Source organism: Neovison vison, chromosome 2 (assembly GCF_020171115.1).
Source record: "Neovison vison isolate M4711 chromosome 2, ASM_NN_V1, whole genome shotgun sequence".
NCBI lineage: Eukaryota > Metazoa > Chordata > Mammalia > Carnivora > Mustelidae > Neogale > Neogale vison.
In genome coordinates, this window is record NC_058092.1 from 7,192,538 (window position 1) to 7,213,090 (window position 20,553).

Below are 20,553 nucleotides of genomic sequence, written 5' to 3' on the forward strand. Positions count from 1 at the left end.
GCGGGGAGCCTGCTTCCTCCTCTCTCTCTGCCTACTTGTGATCTCTGTCTGTCAAATAAATAAATAAAATCTTAAAAAAAAATGTTATCTTGCCATTTGCAACAACATGGAGCTAGAGAGTATTATATTAAGTGAAGTAAGTGGGTTAGAGAAACAAATATCATACAATTTCACTCATGTGTTGAATTTTAGATAAAAAACCAGATGAGCAAAGTTTAAAAAAAAAAAGAGAGAGAAAGGCAAAGATAGAACCAGACTTTTTTTTTTTTTGCCAGACTCTTACCTCCATGGTTATCAGAGGAGACGTGGGTTGGGGGGGATGGGCGCATGGGTGATGGGGATGGAGTGCGCCCCCGACTGGGTGTTACATGGAAGTGTTGAATCACTATATTGTACACCCGAAACTAACATTACACTGTATATCAAGTAACTGGGATTTATTTATTTATTTTTACTAACTGGAATTTAAATACTTAAAAAAACAAAAGAAAGAAAAAAATCCCAAACCTCACGAATCATTATGCTGTACATCTAAAATGAACAGGAAGTTCCATGTCAATTATATCTCAATTAGAAACTTGAGCAGGTAAGGATGGTTTCTCTCCATTGGCTCGAAAAGCCTTTCTTGTACGTGCGCAGATACGCCAACATTTTTTAGGTCTCCCGGTCATTTGCGCTTTCAAATTTCACCATCATTCTGGAACACGTTTAAAAAAGAAAAAAAAAAAAGGCAGCCAAAGCAGGATCTCTCGAAAAGCCGAAAGGCAAATAAAATGAAGTTGTACCCGTCTTAGTTTTCTTCCAAACGGGCTTTCTCTGCGGACGTGGACAAGTGTCCAAGGGTTTCTCAGGCCGTGAGCGGACAACGTCAGAGAACCTTGGCTCCGGAAGCAAGACGTCCTCCCTTTTCCTTTACTGGGTCTGCATCGTGGAGTCGCCAAAAAGCAAGCTCCCGAGAACAACGGAGGCGCTGCGGGGTCCCCTCGTCGCCCAGCTTCCCGCCCCGCCAGGCTCTCCCGGGAGCCTACCTGGACCCGCCTGCCGCGCCCGCCACCCCCGGGCCGTCGCCATGGCACCGCGCCGCCCCGCCCCCCCGCCCGCCCGCAGCCGCGCTCGCCCCTCCCCCGCGCGGCGCTGCTGCGGGGGAGGGGGTGGGGCGGGGGCGGGAGGAGACGCAGGCGAGAGGAAATCGGCGGCGCGACGCCCGCGGCCCATTGGCTGCTTCGTCCTGGGGCCAGGAGCCCCGCCTCTGTGGCGGGGTCACGTGATCCCTTTCAAAGATGGCCGCCCTGTTGTTTTGATGAATAATACTTGGTGGGGCGAGGGGGTAAGAGTAGGGGTGGAGGGGTAGGAGGATTTACTCTTCCATCCAGAGCATCGCGAGTCCCGTCCTCCCCCTCCCCCCTGCCCGGGCTCCGGCGTGGAGGCGGGGCGTGGCCGGCCTGCTTTGGGAGGGGAGGGGCTTCCCTCTTCAGTGCTGGGCTCTGCCTTGGCGGTTCTGGGGTCGCCTTACCTCGGGGCATCCACTCTGCAGTCGAACAGTTCCCGCCTGGGGCAAAGGGTAGGAAGGAGAGCAGGATCTGCTGGAGGAAGCGCACCTGCCGCGTCACCACCACGAAGACACAGCAGGCTCAGGGCACGAGACGTGCTGGAGACCCGAGTCCCTGGTCTGGGTAACCTGGGAAGCAGAGGGCAAGAGTGGCGCCTTAAGATAACCCTGTAGAGCAGCAGCGGTGGTGGCCAAAGGAGGCTCCCCGGGGCACAAGCAGCTGTAGGAGTCTGTGGGGCGATTGGAGTGACCGACGCCAAGGCGGTTCAGTGCCTCTCGTGTTCTTATTTTTTAACCTCTGACTATGCAATTCTGAAACCTCCCCCATTCGGGGGACCAGACAGCCCGATAGACACCTTCCACTCTCCTCCCGCCCTGGTCTCAAGAACAGAAGGATCTCTCCCTAACGCCTTTCACCATTAAGAGGAAAGCGATGGAGGAGCTGAGCGCTGATGAGGTGAGGAGGTTGGGGGACACCTTGGGAGATTAGTTGGCAACTCTTTGGCGCTTTGGACAGGGATGGTATTGCGCCAGTGGTGCCTGGCCTTTGGGTTTGGGGAAAGAATGGAGATGACATTTTCCAAGAAAAAAATGAGCCCCCGAGCTGGTCTCCAGTTGTATTCTCCTGTATTACCTTGCCTTCTTTCTTCGTTTTGAACTCCATTTGCTTCTTTTCGAGTCTTTTAGGGTCTGAAGAAGAGGAGAGCATATTGAGGCGTTCATTCTTTTCCTCAGGATGTTTAAGCAAGAAGGGCTAGATTTACATCAAGTTAAGTGTGTGTGTGCGTGCACGCGCGCCTTACTGCAGAGATTTAAAGAATAATTTTGGGTGGGATTACAGTGTGTGGGTGTATGTTTTAAAAGGTAGTTTTTGAAATCCCCAGTATGTGTGGCTGTTGCCTTGTGTAAGTTGATTAAACATATGTGTTTGGGGGTGGCCTACAGACAGATTCTTTGATATGTAACAAAATATATTTTTTCCCAAAAGCCTAGTGAATTCCATTTAAAATCTGTAACATAACAAGAACTGATGACCCCTGGCATACTTCTCTTTCATTCAGCCTTTTTTCTAGTTTTTGGCCCTTTCAAACTTGTCTTTTGCTGTAGCAGACACTGAACAGGAAGCAAATGGTAGCAAATGACTTTGTAAACTTCCCCTGTTATCATTTCTGAAAGGAGTTTTACAGATCTCTTTCTTGATATTTTAAAGATTGTTTATTAAGGTTGTCATGAAAACAGTGGCAATTAGGGTACAAGGAATTGATTCTGTGATTCTACTCACTTTTCCCTTCCTTTTTCCAGATGAGGAGCTTCCCTTTCAGGACCCCTGCTGGCTTCCCTCTCTTCAATCTACCTCCTCATTTCTTTCACTAGTTCTTAAAAAACTTCCCTAGAGTACTGAGAAAGTAGCCATCCATCAGGTCGGCTAAACTGCAAGACTTACATGCTTCAGATTTAGCTAGAGTAGTTAAATATATTTACTTAGGGACTAAATACATCCAGATATGGGACTTGCAAGTGGTGAGTTCAGATATAACGTGGGAGGGGAAACAAATAATTTTGTGGGTTGTGATGCTTGGCTATTTGGAGAGTCAGGAGTGCTCATTCTGTGTTATGGACTTTGTTTTCTCAAATACATCAGGAATATAATCTAACTAAAATTAGAAGAATATTGAACAGTTTCTTTCATTCCGGTAGGAATTCTCAAGAGATCTCCTTAAAGGCACTTTGTTTTAGGTAATTTTTAAAAATCTGCTCTCCCCTTCTTCAGTAGTAATTCTAATGGGTAAATTAAGGCAAAGAGCTTCTGTTTTTTAGTAGCCCTTTGCTTCCAGAAACTATTTATTTTTCTCAACGTGCTGCTGGTTCAGAGGTTTCTCATACCAAGAAATCGTCAGACAAACAAAGCGTAGAGACCAGTTAAAGATACTGCATAGTCTACACTGTGGCACTTCACTTTAACCAGTCTTGGAGTTGTAACTTTTTTGTGACTGTATAGGAACAAATGTAATCATTGTGGAGGAGATTTTCAAGGCCAACGGAATAGTGAAATCAATGTGAAAAATTAAATTCACTAGTATTAGATCAACATAAAATTACTTTCAACTATTACGTGGCCTGAACAAAGAGGAACAGTTCAATAATTGGTAATTCAGCCTCAGCTGAACCTAGAACAAATTGTTTGTTTTTGCTTTTGTTTTTAAGTCATTTCCTTAATTCTGGAATTGAGTGAACGGTTCTCAACAAAGACATTTCCAGAGGTTTTGCCTTTGTATTGTGCATCTCTTGGTGGAAACTGTGTCACAGATATGGTAGGTGGCATTCATTTGGTTAGAAAATAAGACATTTCTCTTGCTGGAAATTCAAAAATACATCTCAGGATGAAAACAGGTAAGACAGTGATCTTCGATCTAAATTAGGCAATTAGGTAAGGGAGAGTTTTATATTCAAACAAAATGAAAATGTCTGCAGATACACTCCCTGCAAAACAGAGATGGGTCCAAACCAGACTGGTAGCTTTAGAGGATTTTAGATTATGGGCCTCTCATAGATCACCTGAAATTCTTACACTTCTCTAATCTTGTGTAGAGTAGTTCTTTAAGTTCCTTGGTGCTTGTTATTTATGTGGCACTTTACAGTGAATTCATTGCTCTGGGGAGCAGATCCATGACTAAGTTCATTCTCTTCAGGAACCCACATTCCAAGGCTTCATTATGTACATGACATTCCGTCTGTGGCCTACTCATGTGTTCTCCCTACCGAAATGATGCCATGAGGAGGGCAGGACAGGTATTTTAAACTGTTTTTCAGCTGTGGTGATGAAATTGCATGGAAATGATTTGCTTTTTCCTCTTTCCTCTTCTTTCTTTCTTTTTCCCTTTTTTTATTTTTTGGGCTAAATCTTCTTTATGACCTAGTTCATCTTCAAGATGGCTGGCTGGGATAGTTAGGGTGTGGTCAAGGTTTTAGAAGAGTGGTAAGTCTTCCTTCCCAAGTGCAGAATATGTGACCTTGCACTTTTTAGCTGTGTTCTTTAAGTGGAATAGGAGCGGCATTTCTTAACAGCCTCAGAAACCTGCTCAGGGCCAGCCACTCTACAATCATTGTCTCATTCCATACAACAGTGTGACCAAGAAGATCTTTGAATTTTCCTTGTTTTGTAGATGAGGCAAGTGAGATTTAGGTTAACTGACTTGTCCATAGTGATTTGGCATAGAAGTGGTTGAGTTGGAATTCAAACCTCATCTAAAAATTAGATCTTGTGCCTGATCTAAAAACTCTTTTTGCTACATTTTATTGCTTAACAACTGCCAGTAAATTCACTGCAGCTTCCATGTACATGTCCTACTAACGTGCTTGATCTACATAGTTTTTCTGTAGGAGTGTTGTTTCTTGTGAATACATTCATGATGTGATCGAGTTTATAGTCTTTTCGGTATTAACCCTTCACCAGCCCCCCTCCAAAATTGTTCACTCAACAAACTTTTTTTTTTTCCTAAGGATGTTGTGTATCCCCAGTGATGTGTTAGGTAGGTGAGGAGAAAGTCCTTTTTCTTTTTTTCTTTTTTCTTTTTTTTTAATTTTTATTATTTATTTATTTGACAGACAGAGATCACAAGTAGACAGAGAGGCAGGCAGAGAGAGAGGGGAAGCAGGCTCCCCGCCTAGCAGAGAACCCAATGTGGGACTCGATCCCAGGACCCTGGGATCGTGACCTGAGCTGAAGGCAGAGGCTTAACCCACGGAGCCACCCAGGCGCCCGAAAGTCCTTTTTCTTACGGAAATTGTAGTTTAACCAGGAGGTGTGGTAGAGGTCGAGATAGGTAGGAAGTCCACCAGTTACGTTGTAGGGTACTAAGTGCTTTTGTGGAGGGATGCACAAGACAGTAAGAAAAACAGGAAGAGACCCCTGGTGGGGCAGTGCTGGCTGTAGTGGAAACTTTCAAGAAAAAGTAATGCTGAGCAGTCGCCAGGCCAGGCGACAGGTTCTTGGAAGTGGCTGTGAGAGGGGGCAGCCCAGGAAAACGAATGAGAGCCTGGAGGCAGGATTTTGCTAGGGGAGTGGCTGCAGGTAGGCAGGCACCAGATCTCAGAGGGTCTCAGAAGTACTTAGGAGTTTGCACTTTGTCAGTAGGACTGTAAGAAGCCTCTGAGGAATGTGAAGGGGTTAGAAAGGTGACTAGCAAGGTGTAAACGTGGGTCGTGGGTCGGAAGAAGGTTGGAAGAAAGCGGCTGCAGGCCGGGAGACAGATGAGGGGCTTGTGTTGTCCTCTAAAGTGAGCAGTAGAGTCAAAGGAAGGCATTGGCGGTGGGGATGGAGGAAGGCAGACAGCAGAAATGCTGAGGATCTGAGTTAACCCACTTCTTGATGAAAAGGAGGTGGGGCTGGGGGAGGAGGGAAAAAGATGATTCCTTGGTTTCTAGCTTGAGAGAAGAACGGATGGAGGGAGAATGAGGAAATCCAGACAAAGAACAAGCAGATTTTTAGAACATTGAAAGAGGAGCCAACATAGAGACCCCCACCCCTGGCCTTTCCACTCTGACCTCTCCATCTCTGAGACCTTTTCTTTTTTTGTAACAGGCCTCAGAACCTAAGCTCACTTTTTTCGCAGTAGGTAATTGCTGCCACTCTGTAACTAGGTTTCTTCCCATAGCCTGGTAGGAAAGTGGGATGTAGCCCCCACGTCCATTCTTCACCCTTTCTGTCTGCCTTAGCCAAGAGACAGAGAATGATTATGATACCAGCTAACATTCACTGAGCGTTCAATATGTGCTAAGCATTTAACTTGCTCAGCAGGGTTGGTAATATCACCCCCATTTTACAGATAAGAAAATTAAGGCTGGTAGAAATTAACTAACTTGCTAAAAGATGCACAACTAGGAAGTGGATTGTGGATTCTAATCCAGAGTTTGATTCCAGAGTTTTCTTTCTTTTTTTTTTTTTCATCAATTTATTTGAGAGAAAGCAAGAGCAAGAGGGATCACAGAGGGAGAGGGAGGAGCAGACTCCCTGCTGAGCGGGGAGCCGATAGGGGACTCGATCCCAGGACCCTGAGATCATGACCTGAGCTGAAGGCAGATGCTTAGCCGACTGAGCTGCCCGGGCACCTTTGATTCCAGATTTCTTAATCCCTTCACTAAACTACCTGAAAACAAATAATCTAAGCAAGTTTATGATGTTTATAGTATTTTAACTGTTCCTTTTGAGATGGGAAGTGGAAGCCCCAGTTATTGCTAAAAACGGAGCTCATCATATGGCCTCCTATCTTGTAGGGGAAGAAGACGGAAAGACTTGTGACGAGAGGCCCTTGGGTCTCAGACCTTTGCTTGGTGCAGACTGTGTTTGTTCACATGGTGTTTAGACTACGTGTAAGTGGACGTGTCTTCCCATAAGCAGCTCATTGAACTGCATTTGCTGTTTACTTGCTGCGTGTCAGCTGCTGCAGGAGCCTGTTCACATGGCGCTTCGTTTCGGTGGGAGGAAACATAAACAAACATGTACCCTTAGAATGTCATGTGGCGGTAAGACTACCAAGAAAAACCAGATTAGCAAAAGGGGTGGAGAGTAATGCGGACGTGAAGCACGTACAGTTTGAGGAGGTGGCTTTTTTTTTTTTTTCAAGGTTGTATTTATATATTGGAGAGAGAGAGGGGGAGAGGGAACATGAGCAGGGGGAGGGGCAAAGGGAGGGAGAGAATCCCAAGCAGATTCTGAGCGTGGAACCCAGCGCAGGGCTCCATCCCAGGATGGGATCATGACCTGAGCTGAAATCAAGAGTCAGATGCTGAACCAACTGAGCCACCCAGGTGCCCCAGGAGGTGGCTTTTGAATAGCAAATGCAGGGATAACAGGGAGCCATCTGAGGGGAGGAGTGTTCCCAGGTACAAGGAACAGCAGGAGACCTGGCGCATCCTTGGTCTGCTCAGGGAACAGCAAGGAGGCACGGTGTGCTTGGAGGCCGCTGAGCCAGGACACAGGAGCAGGAGGAGTCAGTCAGTCATTCATTGGGCAAAAATCAGAGTTCTTCTAACTGGGGTTCAGTTGTGAGATGCCCTTCCCCACCCCTTTTTTTCCTTCGCGTTTTAACACCTGTTGACATCGGGGTGCTTGTTACAATGGTATCATCACTGTTGGCCAGGCGGCAGGTCTGACACACTTGTCATTTCCTGTTTGTGTTCACACCTGGTTCTACCTGTTTATACTACTGCCCCTTCAGTCCAGTGGCGGTGCCGGGGGTGTTAAACTTAGTTGCCATTGCAATTGCCTTCCCCCAGATCACACCTTGATCAGCAGTAATGAAAAAGCAAATGTTACTTTGTATGCAGGAGGATCGTTGGCCGCAGTGCGTTGTCAGTATGATACTAGTAAAGAAAATGTTTGTGATTGGAGGAATGACCATGATTCCATCTTTTATTGCAAAGCACGAACGAAATGTATTAGGGAGCTTTAGAAAGGCAGCAGTCTGTACCTTTATGAAGCTGGGCGACATTTTGAAATTGAACATACAGCTGGAAGGATTGCCTTTCCTACCTCGGCACCGCGGCTCAAGATCACAGACACTCCACGTTCCTCAGAGAGAAATCTCAGAGCAACCGGAGACTGGTGTAGCTGTTTACAACTCTGTCCTGATCTGTTGCTAGGCCATTTCGTTGTGGTTTAATGGGCAGCACTTTTTTTCCTTGGCAGTGCAAAAAATAACAGTGCAGCTTATTATAATCACTGACATCTTTTTTTTTTTTTTTAAGATTTTATTTATTTATTTGACAGAGAGAGAGATCACAAGTAGGCAGAGAAGCAGGCAGAGATGAGGAAGCAGGCTCCCTGCCTAGCAGAGAGCCCGATTCAGGGCTCGATCCCAGGACCTTGGGATCATGACCTGAGCCGAAGGCAGAGGCTTAACCCACTGAGCCACCCAGGCGCCCCAAACACTGACATCTTAAATTTGGTGAAATATATGTCCAGTCTTATTCTAGACTGTGAGGGTACCAATGAAAAGTTCAGGCAGAAACCCTGCCTTCATGAGTCTTAAGTTCTGATTGATGTTTTTTTTTTACTGTATTTATTTAAATTTTTAAAACTAAATCCCTATGTCCAGTGTGGGGCTTGAATTCCAGACCATAAGATCAAGAGTCATATGCTCCACTGACTGTTCTAGCCCGGCGCCCCATTCTGATTTATGTTTTAAAAGGATCATATGTTGTGCAGTGCGTAGACAAAAGGGGAAAGAGTGAAAGCAGAAAGGAGGCGGTCCCAGGGCAGGGTTCTCGTGAAGAAGTAACAAAGGGTCAGAGAACGGCTGGTCAGGTAGTGGCGGGAACCCGTCGCACCGGGGGATGGTGGGGGACGTGGCATGTAAGAGTGGAGGGGAGAATGGCAATAGCAGTAGTCGGGATGTCACTGGGCGGGCCTGCAGTCGCGGCTGCTTATGCCAGATCGAGGTTTATTTCTCCCTAAATAGGAGGCTGGGGCTGCTGAGGCCGCTTTGTGTTCATTAGGGGCCCAGGTGCCTTCTGTCTCATTGTTCCAACTTGCCTAACATAGGGCTTCCATCTTTTGGGCTATCCATGTCCTCATTCTAGCAGGAGGGAAGAGAGGAGAGGGGAAGGAGACATCATATTCCTTCGCTTGAATGGCACAACTTGGAAGCTCCATGATCATTTCTGCTCGCCACCCATTGGCTAATGAAAAATACAGGCAGAACCCAAGGCATGTGGCCATAGCTCCTTGCTGAGACGCTGAAAAGTACAGGTTCTCCTGGGTAGCCATATGTTCACCAAAAAGTTCTTTTATGTTAGAAAGGGAGGACAGTCTAGGCCTTTCTTTCCAGACCTTTCTTCCCAAATCTAGAACACACTGTGCACCTTTCCAAAGGAGACAGCTTCAGAGCCCGGAATCTCTGGCTGATTGATACACAGCCTAGGAAGCTTTAGACTGAAATACAAGGTACCTACTGGTTCCCCCTGACACTGCCCCCTGCCTCCTGTACTGTGATTCGGTAGGAAAGGATAATGGAACTAGAACTCTGGTTTGGGCTAGGGAAGAATGGGGAGGACAGACCCTTCACTGGTCCTTAGTCACCATTAGCTCCTGCCAGGCCATGTTGTGGGGACTTCCTGCCTTGGCAGTGGTAGGAATTCCTGACTGCTCATTTAGCAGTCCTTGGTCTGCTGCTCTCTTGGAGGAACTCCCTTGGCCCCTGCCCTTTGTGGTGGTTTTTCAGTATGTTTTCCTCTGGGGACGTGTCATTGGAGAATATCCCCTTCCGGGGATGAACAGTTTTGCTAGCTTCTTTCTTGCTGGATATGGAAGGAGTTGGCTTTATCAACCCTTTTTAGCCCCCAAATTTTCAGATTCTGAGTTGGTTTGGACTGTAGGCAATGGACATGCCTTAGGCAGACCTGTATTCCCTTTTATCTCTGCATGCAAATCGGCAGGTTGTAGCTTGAATCTGTCTCACTCTCATGGGACTTCTTGCTTCAAAAAGTGGCAGGAAGCCAGTTAGCTCCCAAATTCTGAATTGTTCAACCAGTTCCCCTAGAATTACAGGCCATGTTGGCATGCAGCCAATTTTGGAAGATGTCACGGGTTTTACCAAATATTTTGTTGTGGCCTAACGAGGGTCACCAACCTTCTGTCCTGCAATATCTGTGCCCATGCTGACCCCCACGCCATTGCCACATAATTGTAGTCTATTTAGGTTGTCTACTTCCAGATTCCAAATTCTGTGCATTTGTTAAGATACGGGCTCGGCTGCTGCAGCCTAGGGATCCAACACAGTAATGGCTCAAACAAGGTAGAAGCTTATTTTTCTTTCAAGTAAAAATCTGAGTAGGTGGTTGAGAGTTGGTTTAGTAATTTCACGATTCCTAGGGAGCCAGACTCATTCCGTTTTGTGCTCTCATCCCCAGTGTGAGGTGTGTAGCTTGTAGTCCAACATGGCAGCTCCAGCACCTGCTCACGCATCTGTGTTCCAGTATTCGGGGACTAAAGGGGAGGGGAGGACATGTTCCTGTCCCTTAAGGACATGATCAGAAAGTGTCACACATCATTGCTTACACCTTCTTGGCCAGAACTTAGTCACATGGCCCCAACCAAATGGTGGCTGACTAGGTAACAAGGAGGCAACTGGCAGGCTCTACCACAGTCATATCAAGAGTTTAAGCCTACACAGCTTGAAGAATGGAGTTGTCACCTACTGCAGTGAGGAATATTGAAAGAAGACTGGAAGAAGAAACTAAGTTATGTTTCAGTCGTATGATGACTAGATTGCTTAGCAGTTCTCCGCATGGAGATGTTAAGTAGGTTGTTGATAGGTGTTGGGTTTGCAGCTCAAGGAGGAGGTTGGGGCTGGGATACCGATCGGGATGTGTCAGTATATGTAAAATCATGAGAATGGGGGCATCTGGGTGGGGTAGTCGGTTAAGTTGCTGACTCTTGGTTTCGTCTCAGGTCATGATCTCGGGGTCGTGAGATGGAGCCCCACATTGGGCTCCACACTGGGCAGGGAGATCTCTCTTAGATTAGATTCTCTCTCCCTTTCCTTCTTCCTCTTCTGCTTGTACTCTCTCTCTCCCAAATACAGAAATAAATCTTCAAAAAAAATTTTAAAAAATCAGGAGAATGGTCCGATTGCATAGGAAGTGAGCGTAAAGAGCGAAGAGAGGAAGTAAGATGACTGAGTCTTGAGCCGCGGCAGCGGTGAGAGGTGGGGGGAGATACACCGGACCCAGAGGAGGACTGCTGACGGACAGCCACTAAGGTAGGAGGAAGGTCAAGAGTTCATGGAGTCTGGGCATCTAGAAGAAAGTGTTTCCTGCCAGAGGGGAATGTTCAACTCTGTTTAATGGTCAGTGAAATAAGTTAGAGGAGGACTAGGCCTTGATGCTAGGGCTTGGTGATGGCGGAGGTGCTTGATGACGTCGACAAGGCCAGTTGCACGGCTGACCAGCAGTGGTTAAGGGAGAATGGGAGGGGGATAGGAACCGAGGAGCGAGGGACAGGCTCCAGGCAGAGGCCGAGGAATCCTCAGAAAATGGTAGAAGCATGGATTTAAGAAGTGGGGAGGGGGCGTCTGGGTGGCTCAGTGGGTTGAGCCACTGCCTTTGGCTCAGGTCATGGTCTTGAGGTCCTGGGATCGAGTCCCATGTCGGGCTTTCTGCTAGGCAGGGAGCCTGCTTCCCTCTCTCTCTCTCTCTCTGCCTGTCTCTCTGCCTACTTGTGATCTCTCTCTCTGTCAAATAAATAAAATAAAATCTTAAAAAAAAATAAAAGAAGTGGGGAGAGAGTACTTGGTGAGCACAGCACATCTTTCAAAATTTGCCTTTTACCATTCTCTGTTACAATCACCAGTGCCTTTCCTCAGTCAGTAGATACTTACTCAGTGTTTCCCCTGCTCCCTTCTTCCTGAAGTAGGACGGAAAGGCATAAAGATACATTTTGTATATTGTTCCTAGCAGGGTGTTTGGGGCCTGAAGAATGTTGCAAAGAAATTTTGAACTATAATCAGAAGAACACTAGATCATATTATAGTTAATTTTAAAAAACTTTAATAAAAAAAGAAGTGGTAAATATGTAGATGGCAGATATTACCAATTCTGTTTACTTTGAACAAGTATAGGTAGGATGTGTACTCTGTGCTGGGTACTGAGGGGCACACAGCTGGAGATACCATCCCTACTACGAGTAAGACCTGGGGGCGCCTGGGTGGCTCAGTGGGTTAAAGCCTCTGCCTTCAGCTCAGGTCATGATCCTGGGGTCCTGGGATCGAACCCCGCATCGGGCTCTCTGCTCAGTGGGGAGCCTGCTTCCCCCTCTCTCTCTGCCTGCCTCTCTGCTTACTTGTGATTTCTGACTGTCAAATAAATGGGTAAAATCTTAAAAAAGAAAAAAAAAAAAGACCTGGTCTTTGCCTTCAGTGAACTCATAGTCCAGTGGAGAGACCAGGCACAGGCAGCTGGAGTGCAGGTGCTGCCCCAGATGGTTAAGTAAAGGGACTTAGTTCTGGGGGGGGGGGGCAGGTCATGCTGACTGTTTCCTCCAGGAGGATTGAGTTAGTCCTTAAAGATGCTCAGGAGTTTGGACATTGAGAAAAGTCTGTGGTGAGGGTCAGTGTTTCAGTTATCTCTTACTCTGAGCAAACTCAGTTAACATTCATTCTTTTGAAGTTAATTGTGGAAATTACTGGAACCACTGAGGAAAAATTGGAGATGGTGAAAAAATCTGATAGGGTCAGTATTTGCTGATCTCAGAGGTTTTAGGGTGTATCAGGCCCAGACAGAGAGGTCCCCTAAACCACCACAGTATGGGCGGAAGCTGAAAGATGGGTGGCTGGGGAGAAGTAGAGAAAATGCAAAAGGTGTTTCGTTAAATGGCCTCTCCTGTCCTGATGCCAGTCACTCTGCACTGGAATTGTCTGTGCGTGTAATGTACCAGCTGGTATGACATAAGCTCCTGACCGTCCTCCTTCACTGTTTCTTACCCAGCTTGTAACACAGGGCTTGGTGCATAGTGGCCCCAGTAAGTATTTGTTGAGGGGCTCCTGGGTGGCTCAGTCGGTTAAGTGTCTGACTTCGGCTCCTGGGTCAGGTCTGGATCTCAGGATCCTGGGATCCAAGCCTGGCATCGGGTTCCCTGCTCAGCGGGGGGAAGTCTGCTTTTTCTCTCCCCCTGCCCCTCCTCCTGCTCATGCGTGCTCTCTGTCTCTCTCTCTCAAATAAATAAGTAAAATCTTTAAATAGAAAATATTTGCTGAATGCATGAATTGAATACAGGGTGCCTTTTTGAGAGTCCCAGTTCTTGTGTTGTAGGGGTTTTTTTGTTTTGTTTTAAGATTTATTTATTTATTTTGAGAGAGAGAGCGCGTGCGAGCATGAGCTGGAGAGGCAGAGAGAAAGGGAGAGAGAATCCCACACAGAGCAGGGAGCTTGGCCTGGGGCTCGATCTCACGACCCTGAGATGATGACTTGAGCCAAAACCAATAGTTGGCTGCTTAACCAACTGAGAGACCCAGGCGAGATTGTTTTTTGTTGTTAGTACATTAAGGGATATCATTTAGGTAAAGGTAGGCAATTGTAACTAGAGTCAGATAAATGTGAGTTTTAAGCAAACCAGCCATTTGGAGGACCCCCGAGCAAAGTACTTTCTGAGCCTCAGTTTCTTCAGCTTGTAAAACTGGGGGTAGGAACACCTGTCTCGTGACATTGTTCTTCAGAACACTTGCAGCGACATGTAAATTTCCCAGCACAGTGCCCTGGCAGGCTGGATTCCTGGGACATACGTAAGTTTGAATTGTACAAAATTAGAATTTTAGTGGCTGCCCGTACAATATCTAGAAACTTCCTTGCATGCACAGCACACCTTGGAGATAATGCAGTTTTTATTCCAGACTACTGCAGTGTAAGCGATACTGAACAGAGCGCGTTATCAGAATAAAGCCAGTCAAACAGATTTGTTTCCCAGTGCATGTAAAAGCGTGTATACGCTACACTGTAGTCCGTTAAGTGTGCAGTAGCATTAAAAGTATGTGTATTTTTATAAAAATATGTATATCTATAGGCATATAAATATAGCATAAAATATATATACCTTAATTTAAAACTATTGCTAAAACACGCAAACCATCATTTGAGCTTTCAATGAGTCGTAATCCCTGGTCACAGATCACCATAGCAAATATAATAACGATGAGAAAGTTTGAACTATTGTACGAACTACCAGAATGTGACGCAGAGACACAAAGTGAGCAAATGCTGTTGGAAAAACGGCGCCAGTAGACTTGTTCGATGGACGGTTGCCACAGACGCTCAATTTGAAAAACATAGTATCTACAGAGTGCAGGAAAGCAGGGTGCAGTAAAATGAGGTTTGCCTATAATAATGCCAAGAGTGTAAAAGGCCGAATCTTCCAGGTTACGGTAACGAACAGGCCCTGGCTTGTATGGAAGGCTGATTCGGAATTTTCGCTCTCCATTCCTTAAACTTCTCTTCTCACTCAGTATTAAGCCATACTGGGCTCTCCCCCCACTTTTTAAATAGATTATTTATTTATTTGACAGAGAGGGGGCACAAGCAGGCAGAGTGGCAGCAGAGGGAGAGGGAGAAGCAGGCTCCCCACTGAGCAGAGAGCCTGATGTGGGGCTCAGTCCTAGGACCCCGGGATCATGACCTGAGATGAAGGCAGACGCTTAACTGACTGAGCCACCCAGGCACGCCGCCTCCCCTCTGCCTTTTTCTAAAATCAGGAGCGATCAGGTGGCCTAAAGGAACTAGGGAGTAAGAATGGAGCCAGGAGGTTTGAAAGCGGGGAGAGCCGTGCAGACAGGACCTGAGGAGTCCCAGAAGCGATGTCACATATCGGACCTAAAAAATAATACCCAGAGTGACCCAGTCTCCCTAAACCAGAGGACTTACTGAGTCTTCTGAAGGGCCTGCTGGTCCTGCAGTGCCGGGAAGGGGGGTGTGGATCTCTGCACTGGAGGTCGTGGGGTTAACTGCTCACCAGCCGCTCCATCCTGAGCATCTTGTCCTGTTCTTTGAAGACAAGAATCCGGCTGGGATGAGAGGTATCTTTTGGGGGTGTAGTATTAAGAAGTGCTGGGCCTTGACTTAATTAGCTTTCTAATTAAACATTGTGAAATGTATTTAGTGCACACTGTTTCTTTGTTCCCTGTCAGTGTTTGGTATAAACTCTAGATGTGTACTAGTGTTGTAATTTAATTAGTCCAATTTTCTGAGCAGATAAAGTAGTACTTTGCTTTTATGGGTCTTTTGGGGAGCTGAGTTCCTGGCTTCCAAGCAGAGCACAGTGAACACCTGTCACCTACCAGGCGTTCTTCTAGAAGCATATCAGGTCAGGGTCTTCTGTTAGACCCGTGTCTATACTTGTCACCAGGGCTGGTGTTCCAGGCATGTGACCTGCAGTCGGATGGTTTAATGCACACGTGGTTCAGTACCCTGTTGTTGATGTCTTGGAATTCTTAATAAATCTTTAGCAGGAGACCCTGCATTTTCATCTGGTGCTAGGTCCCGCCAGTTCTGTAGCCGGGCCTGCTTTGTCTCTTGACTTTCTCTGTGCAGGTGGATAAACGTCAGAGAAGAGTTTGCCCAGATTCCAAGATTATAGGAAACCATACGAAAATTGACCGAAGAGAGATGTTCATGTTCTTATGCAGAAAATGTTAGTGTATGTCTGACTGTGATGTCATGTCATTAATAGAGTTTCTTGAGATCTTTAAAAATTTTCTACTTCTGTGTGATACGGCATCTTTGGATAACTTATTTCACTTCAACCAGTGGATTCATTTTTTTTTTTTAATGAGGGTTTTTGACACAGAGGCATTTACTTTCGTGTTATCTTTTTCATGTTCTACATTTTATCTCTCTAATCTCAGTAGGACTTCTTTTGTATTTTACCCAGTGCAGTATGTATCTTGATCATGCTTTCACAGTAAAACACTTCCTTCTTTTTGTGAAATATGGATTGTTGGATTTATTTATTTATTTATTTTTGATTGTTGTATTTAAAGCTATTACTCATGTGGGGTACCTGGCTGGCTCAGTCAGAAAAGCGTGGGCCTCTTGGTCTCAGGGTCGTGAGTTCAAGCCCCATATTTCCTGTGGAGCCTACTTAAAGAGAAAAGGAAAAAAAGTAAAACTGTCACTCCTATTGGTTTTAACATTTAAAAAATTTTTAAATTAAAAAATGTCCTCCAAAGACTGGTTTTTTAAAGTATTAGTGTTTCTCTGTAAATATTTATCTGTGTTGGCCGATCAGGTATTAAGACTGACCAAAAATAATCATGTACTGGTGCCCAGTTTTCAAAAGGAATGAAGTACATTTAATATTCAAGCTGTACAATTTTGTATATATGTATGTCCTAGTAGGGGAAACTTATTTCTAAGAAAGAAATTAGAATTAATGGAAAATTTAAAAGTACCTGGCAACCTTTATAATTTACTCAGTAGAACTTTCTGTTTATGATTTGATTTACTCATTAAATTATCATGTTTAGGGTATTGAGAGATATGAAAAACCAGAAAAAAAATAAATTTTTTTGAGGTGAGATCAAGGGAAAATATGCTAAAAACAAAAACAAAAACAAAAACACCCCAACTGCTTATTCCATATTGTATATCTGCCAGAGGAATTTAACACTTTGGTTTTGACAGTCATTATTTCGTGGGCCAGTTAAAAAAATTGTAGCCCTGTTGCATTTCAGAGGCCAATTATGTCAAGTAGATGTTCTGTTGTTTTCCGTGTGTTGTTTTAGGGTGCCGGCAGTTGACAGCACACATTCCTTTGTGTTTGATGAATATTAATGAATGAATGAACCTTTTACTTTTGTATTAGTTCATCTTCTACTTAGGATAGGTACAGACCTGATACCATTTCTGTGGAGTTTCATTGGAAGAAGGGCCCCATTTTTTTTCCCTCAAGGACAGTTTGGGGCAGTGGAGGTAGTCATCTGCGAGGGCTGTGCTTGTTCATTCATGTTTACTTTGTTCAGACGTCCTCACGCTCAAGTTTGTGGATTTACGGCTTAGGGAAATGGGAGTAAAGCAGTCTTTTGCCTTGAGATGGTGTGACTATAATGGCTTGTGAGTGGGAGAACTTTAGTGAATGCCGAGTGGAAGAAGTGCTTGTGGAGTGTGCCCAGTGGACACCTCTTCATCCTTTCCTCTGTTATCGCCTACGGTAAGCACATTCACCCATCCTGGAATGAGATGGTTGTGTAAAAATGTGGCCATTGCTGATTTTATTTACTTATGTAAAAACATTTTAAAAACATCTTTTTAAAGATTATTTTTTTAAAGATTAGAATGAGAGAGTGTGTGCAGTTGCAGAGGAGAGGGGCACAGGGAGAGGGAGAAGCAGACTCCCCACTGAGCAGGGAGCCCTACGTGGGGCTCAATCCCAGGACCCTGGGATCATGACCTGAGCCGAAAGCAGACGCTTAACCGACTGAGCCACCCAGGTGCCCCTAAAAAAAATTTTTTTAAGTAGGCTCTGCACCCAATGTAGGGCTTGAACTCATGACCCTGAGATTAAGAGTTGCATGTTCCAGACTGAGCCAGCCAGGCGCCCGCCATTTCTGATTTTTAGAAGGGCCTGTTGGCATTGGCCGAGTGATGATGCAGAACCTGCAGGAGGAAGTTAACCTTGACAGTTCACACTAGGAAGGAAACCTGTATTCACACCAAGAACTTGATGGGCACGCGGCGCCCAGAGGGGAATTCTCTCTCCCTGAAAGAGCGCACTGCACACTGTTGACTAGATCTGCTAGAATATTGGCTTTGAGTGTTCAGACTAGGTGGGAATGCAGAGCTTTGGTGTAGTGATCACAGGAAATGAGTGAACCTTCCTGCAGAAGAGTGTACCCTTGGGTCTCAGCAATAATTATTTTGTGGGTGGATTTAAGACACTTTCCATATACCTGGGTTTAAAAAAATTCTTTAGAAATATTTAATGCTGTCAGTTCCACTTGGTTCCTTTTAAGTGACCAGAATCCATTTTATGGAATGTGCCAGAAGTAGCCGCTACTTGGGCTTATTATCTTGTCTCTTTAACCAGTTGGGATCAAAGATGAGAATGGGGTTACCCACATCATCTCTACCACTTGGGATATTTTTGGTGAGGACATAAAATTGTAGTTGCAAGAATCATTTTTTCAAAAACCGGGTATAATGAAAATAGTTCTCCTTTCAGGATGCATCTCTGCGGACTTAGGATGTTGGCGGACTTGGGTTCCTGCTTCTAGTAGTTTCTCCTGCCAGTTTCGTAGTCAGTCAACAGGTCCGATGCTAATTTTTAGTGGCTGTGCTCCATATTCCTACTGCTTGGATGAGACAGAGCCCTGAGCCTAAGGAAAACAATGTCTGGGCTTAAAGACAGAAAAGAGCAAAAGAATGAGAAAACATGTAGGCTGAAGTTACGAAGAAAAGTAATGACTATTTATTGTGTGTCAGGTAGACATTTAACCATTTGTCCAACAAATATTTACTGTGGCCGTCTGCACTGGGCATCGTATTAGTTAATGGGGAGATAACTAAGTTATAACTAAGTGGGGAGATGGCCATGAATGTAGTACATCAGGCCTCTGACCTCTTGGAGCTTACATTGTGCTTGGGGAGACAGACTGTAGGCAGATAAAAATTCAGGTAGTAGGTTCTGTTCCCTTTATCTCTGACGACTCTTGCTAGATAAGGGATGTTTATGCCATCGCCTTCCAAATGGGGAAGGCTCAGAGAGGTAACACAGCGAGAAAGGGGTACAGCTGGGGTTGTGACCCGAGCTGGCCCCATGAGAGCGTGTCGTGTAGAAGACTTTGTGAAGATGGTGCCACGCGGTGACAATTCACGCGTCCGCTGCTTGGCCCCTGGTCTCACCTGTAATCAGAATGCTTTTTTAAAAAAGGTTGCTCTAATGGCAGATGTTGATGAAGAGTCTAGAATAAGTATTCTTATAAGCTATTTATTATTCTAATTTGAACTAATTAGAATAACTAAGCATTACAGGTGACTCAAGAAAGCACCTTTGGTGACTAGGCGGGTTATGCCTTTGGTTCTTCGCCATTGCCCACCGGCAGAGTGTGGTTGGACCCACTTAACGTTTTCCATGTTACTGATGAGGCAGAAAGTATTGGGGTGAGTAATTGTTGCAGTTTATAAAACTCCTTGTAATGGAAAAAATAGAATCACTGGATTACATGGGGGAATTCTAAGGACCACAGCCTTGTTGGCTCTCTAAGAAAATAGCAGTTCACAGTCTTGTTTCTGATGACAATAGAACCATTTCTTCGGTTCTGTTGCAGCCAAGGCAGTAGGAGTTCAAAAGATGACAAGTTTGAAAGTTGTGTAGTTGGCTAGTAATTGCTAGAACTTGGCCTTTGTAAGAATTTTTTATTTTATTTTTGAGAGATTTAGTCAACTAGAATAGGGCTTGTGGAGGAAGTAAGGTAACCTCTCCTTTCTCAGGGAAGGGAAGCATGGCCAGCAGCTGAGGGCATGGGGATAGAGAGAGGTACTGGAGGAGAGGGGGACTAACAGATGGATATAGGGTGACCGTGAAATGGTCACATCCAAACTAGAACTCTTCTGAGAGGGAGAATGAGACAGGAGCCTCCGGAGCCCCCCTGTCTTCTGTGACATTTTGGGGGTGATGGGAAGCGTTTGGGTCAAAGCATTAGTTGCTTTATAAATGTTGTGACTTGGGGGTCAGGCCTGGACATGGTCATAATATCCTTTGGAGAAGAAATCAGGCTCTTTGTCACTTCGAGTCAGCGTTGTTTTGAGCTGGGTGAGTAATCTGGAAAGGGAGGCAGATGATTGGAAAATGAGGGTTGCAGAGGGGACAGTGCTCCTGTGTTCTTCTCTTTCCACTGTGTCCTGATGTGCCCCGTGGCAGTTCTCAGCTGACTGGAGGGCTTGGTCCTTCATTTGTCAGTGAGGGCAAGGGGGTCGAGGCTGTGGGATTCATGTGTGTCAACACTCACAGTGCACGGTTACGCGATGACAACCAGTAGCCGGTTCTTCTGTTCTGATGTCTCCCTTTCATGCCGGTGGAGGTAGGGTTAGAGTACTCTGCATTCTACCAGGAAATGTCCTTTAGGTTCATCGTATTAGGAGGCAAAATTAAAAAGGAAAATAGGAAGCAGAAGGTAAAAAGAAAATCTTTGTTCCAAATCACACTTTCCAAGAATACCAGTTCTTTTTCTAGGTTAGGATTTCTTTTTTTCCAAGCTAAATCTTCTAACGTCCTTTCTTACTCTTAGAATCATGGAGTTTTAGAACTTGAAAAGATTTTAGAAATCTTTGTAGCCTACCTTCTTCATTCAGATTGATTTTTTTTATTACAAATTTGGTAACATAGATACACTGAATTCTATATGATTCTTCATAAGAAGATTTCCAAATCAAGAATTAAGGCAAATCCTTGTTATCCAGAGATAATCATTGTTAGTTTTTTTAGGCTTTTATTTTTTGGCGTTCCATTATTTTGTCTGTGT

General features: G+C 45.1%; 1 protein-coding gene across 2 annotated transcripts in view; it reads left to right on the forward strand.

The window, feature by feature from the left end:
* The first annotated feature begins 1,273 nt into the window (after positions 1-1,273).
* Positions 1,274-20,553, forward strand: part of UBE4B (ubiquitination factor E4B) — a 123,187-nt gene continuing 103,907 nt past the window's right edge. For both annotated transcript variants that reach the window (XM_044237125.1, XM_044237124.1), the window contains exon 1: positions 1,274-2,006. In XM_044237125.1, coding sequence (XP_044093060.1) covers positions 1,983-2,006 — 24 coding nt within the window. In that variant the 5' untranslated portion in view covers positions 1,274-1,982. The remainder of the gene's footprint in view (positions 2,007-20,553) is intronic.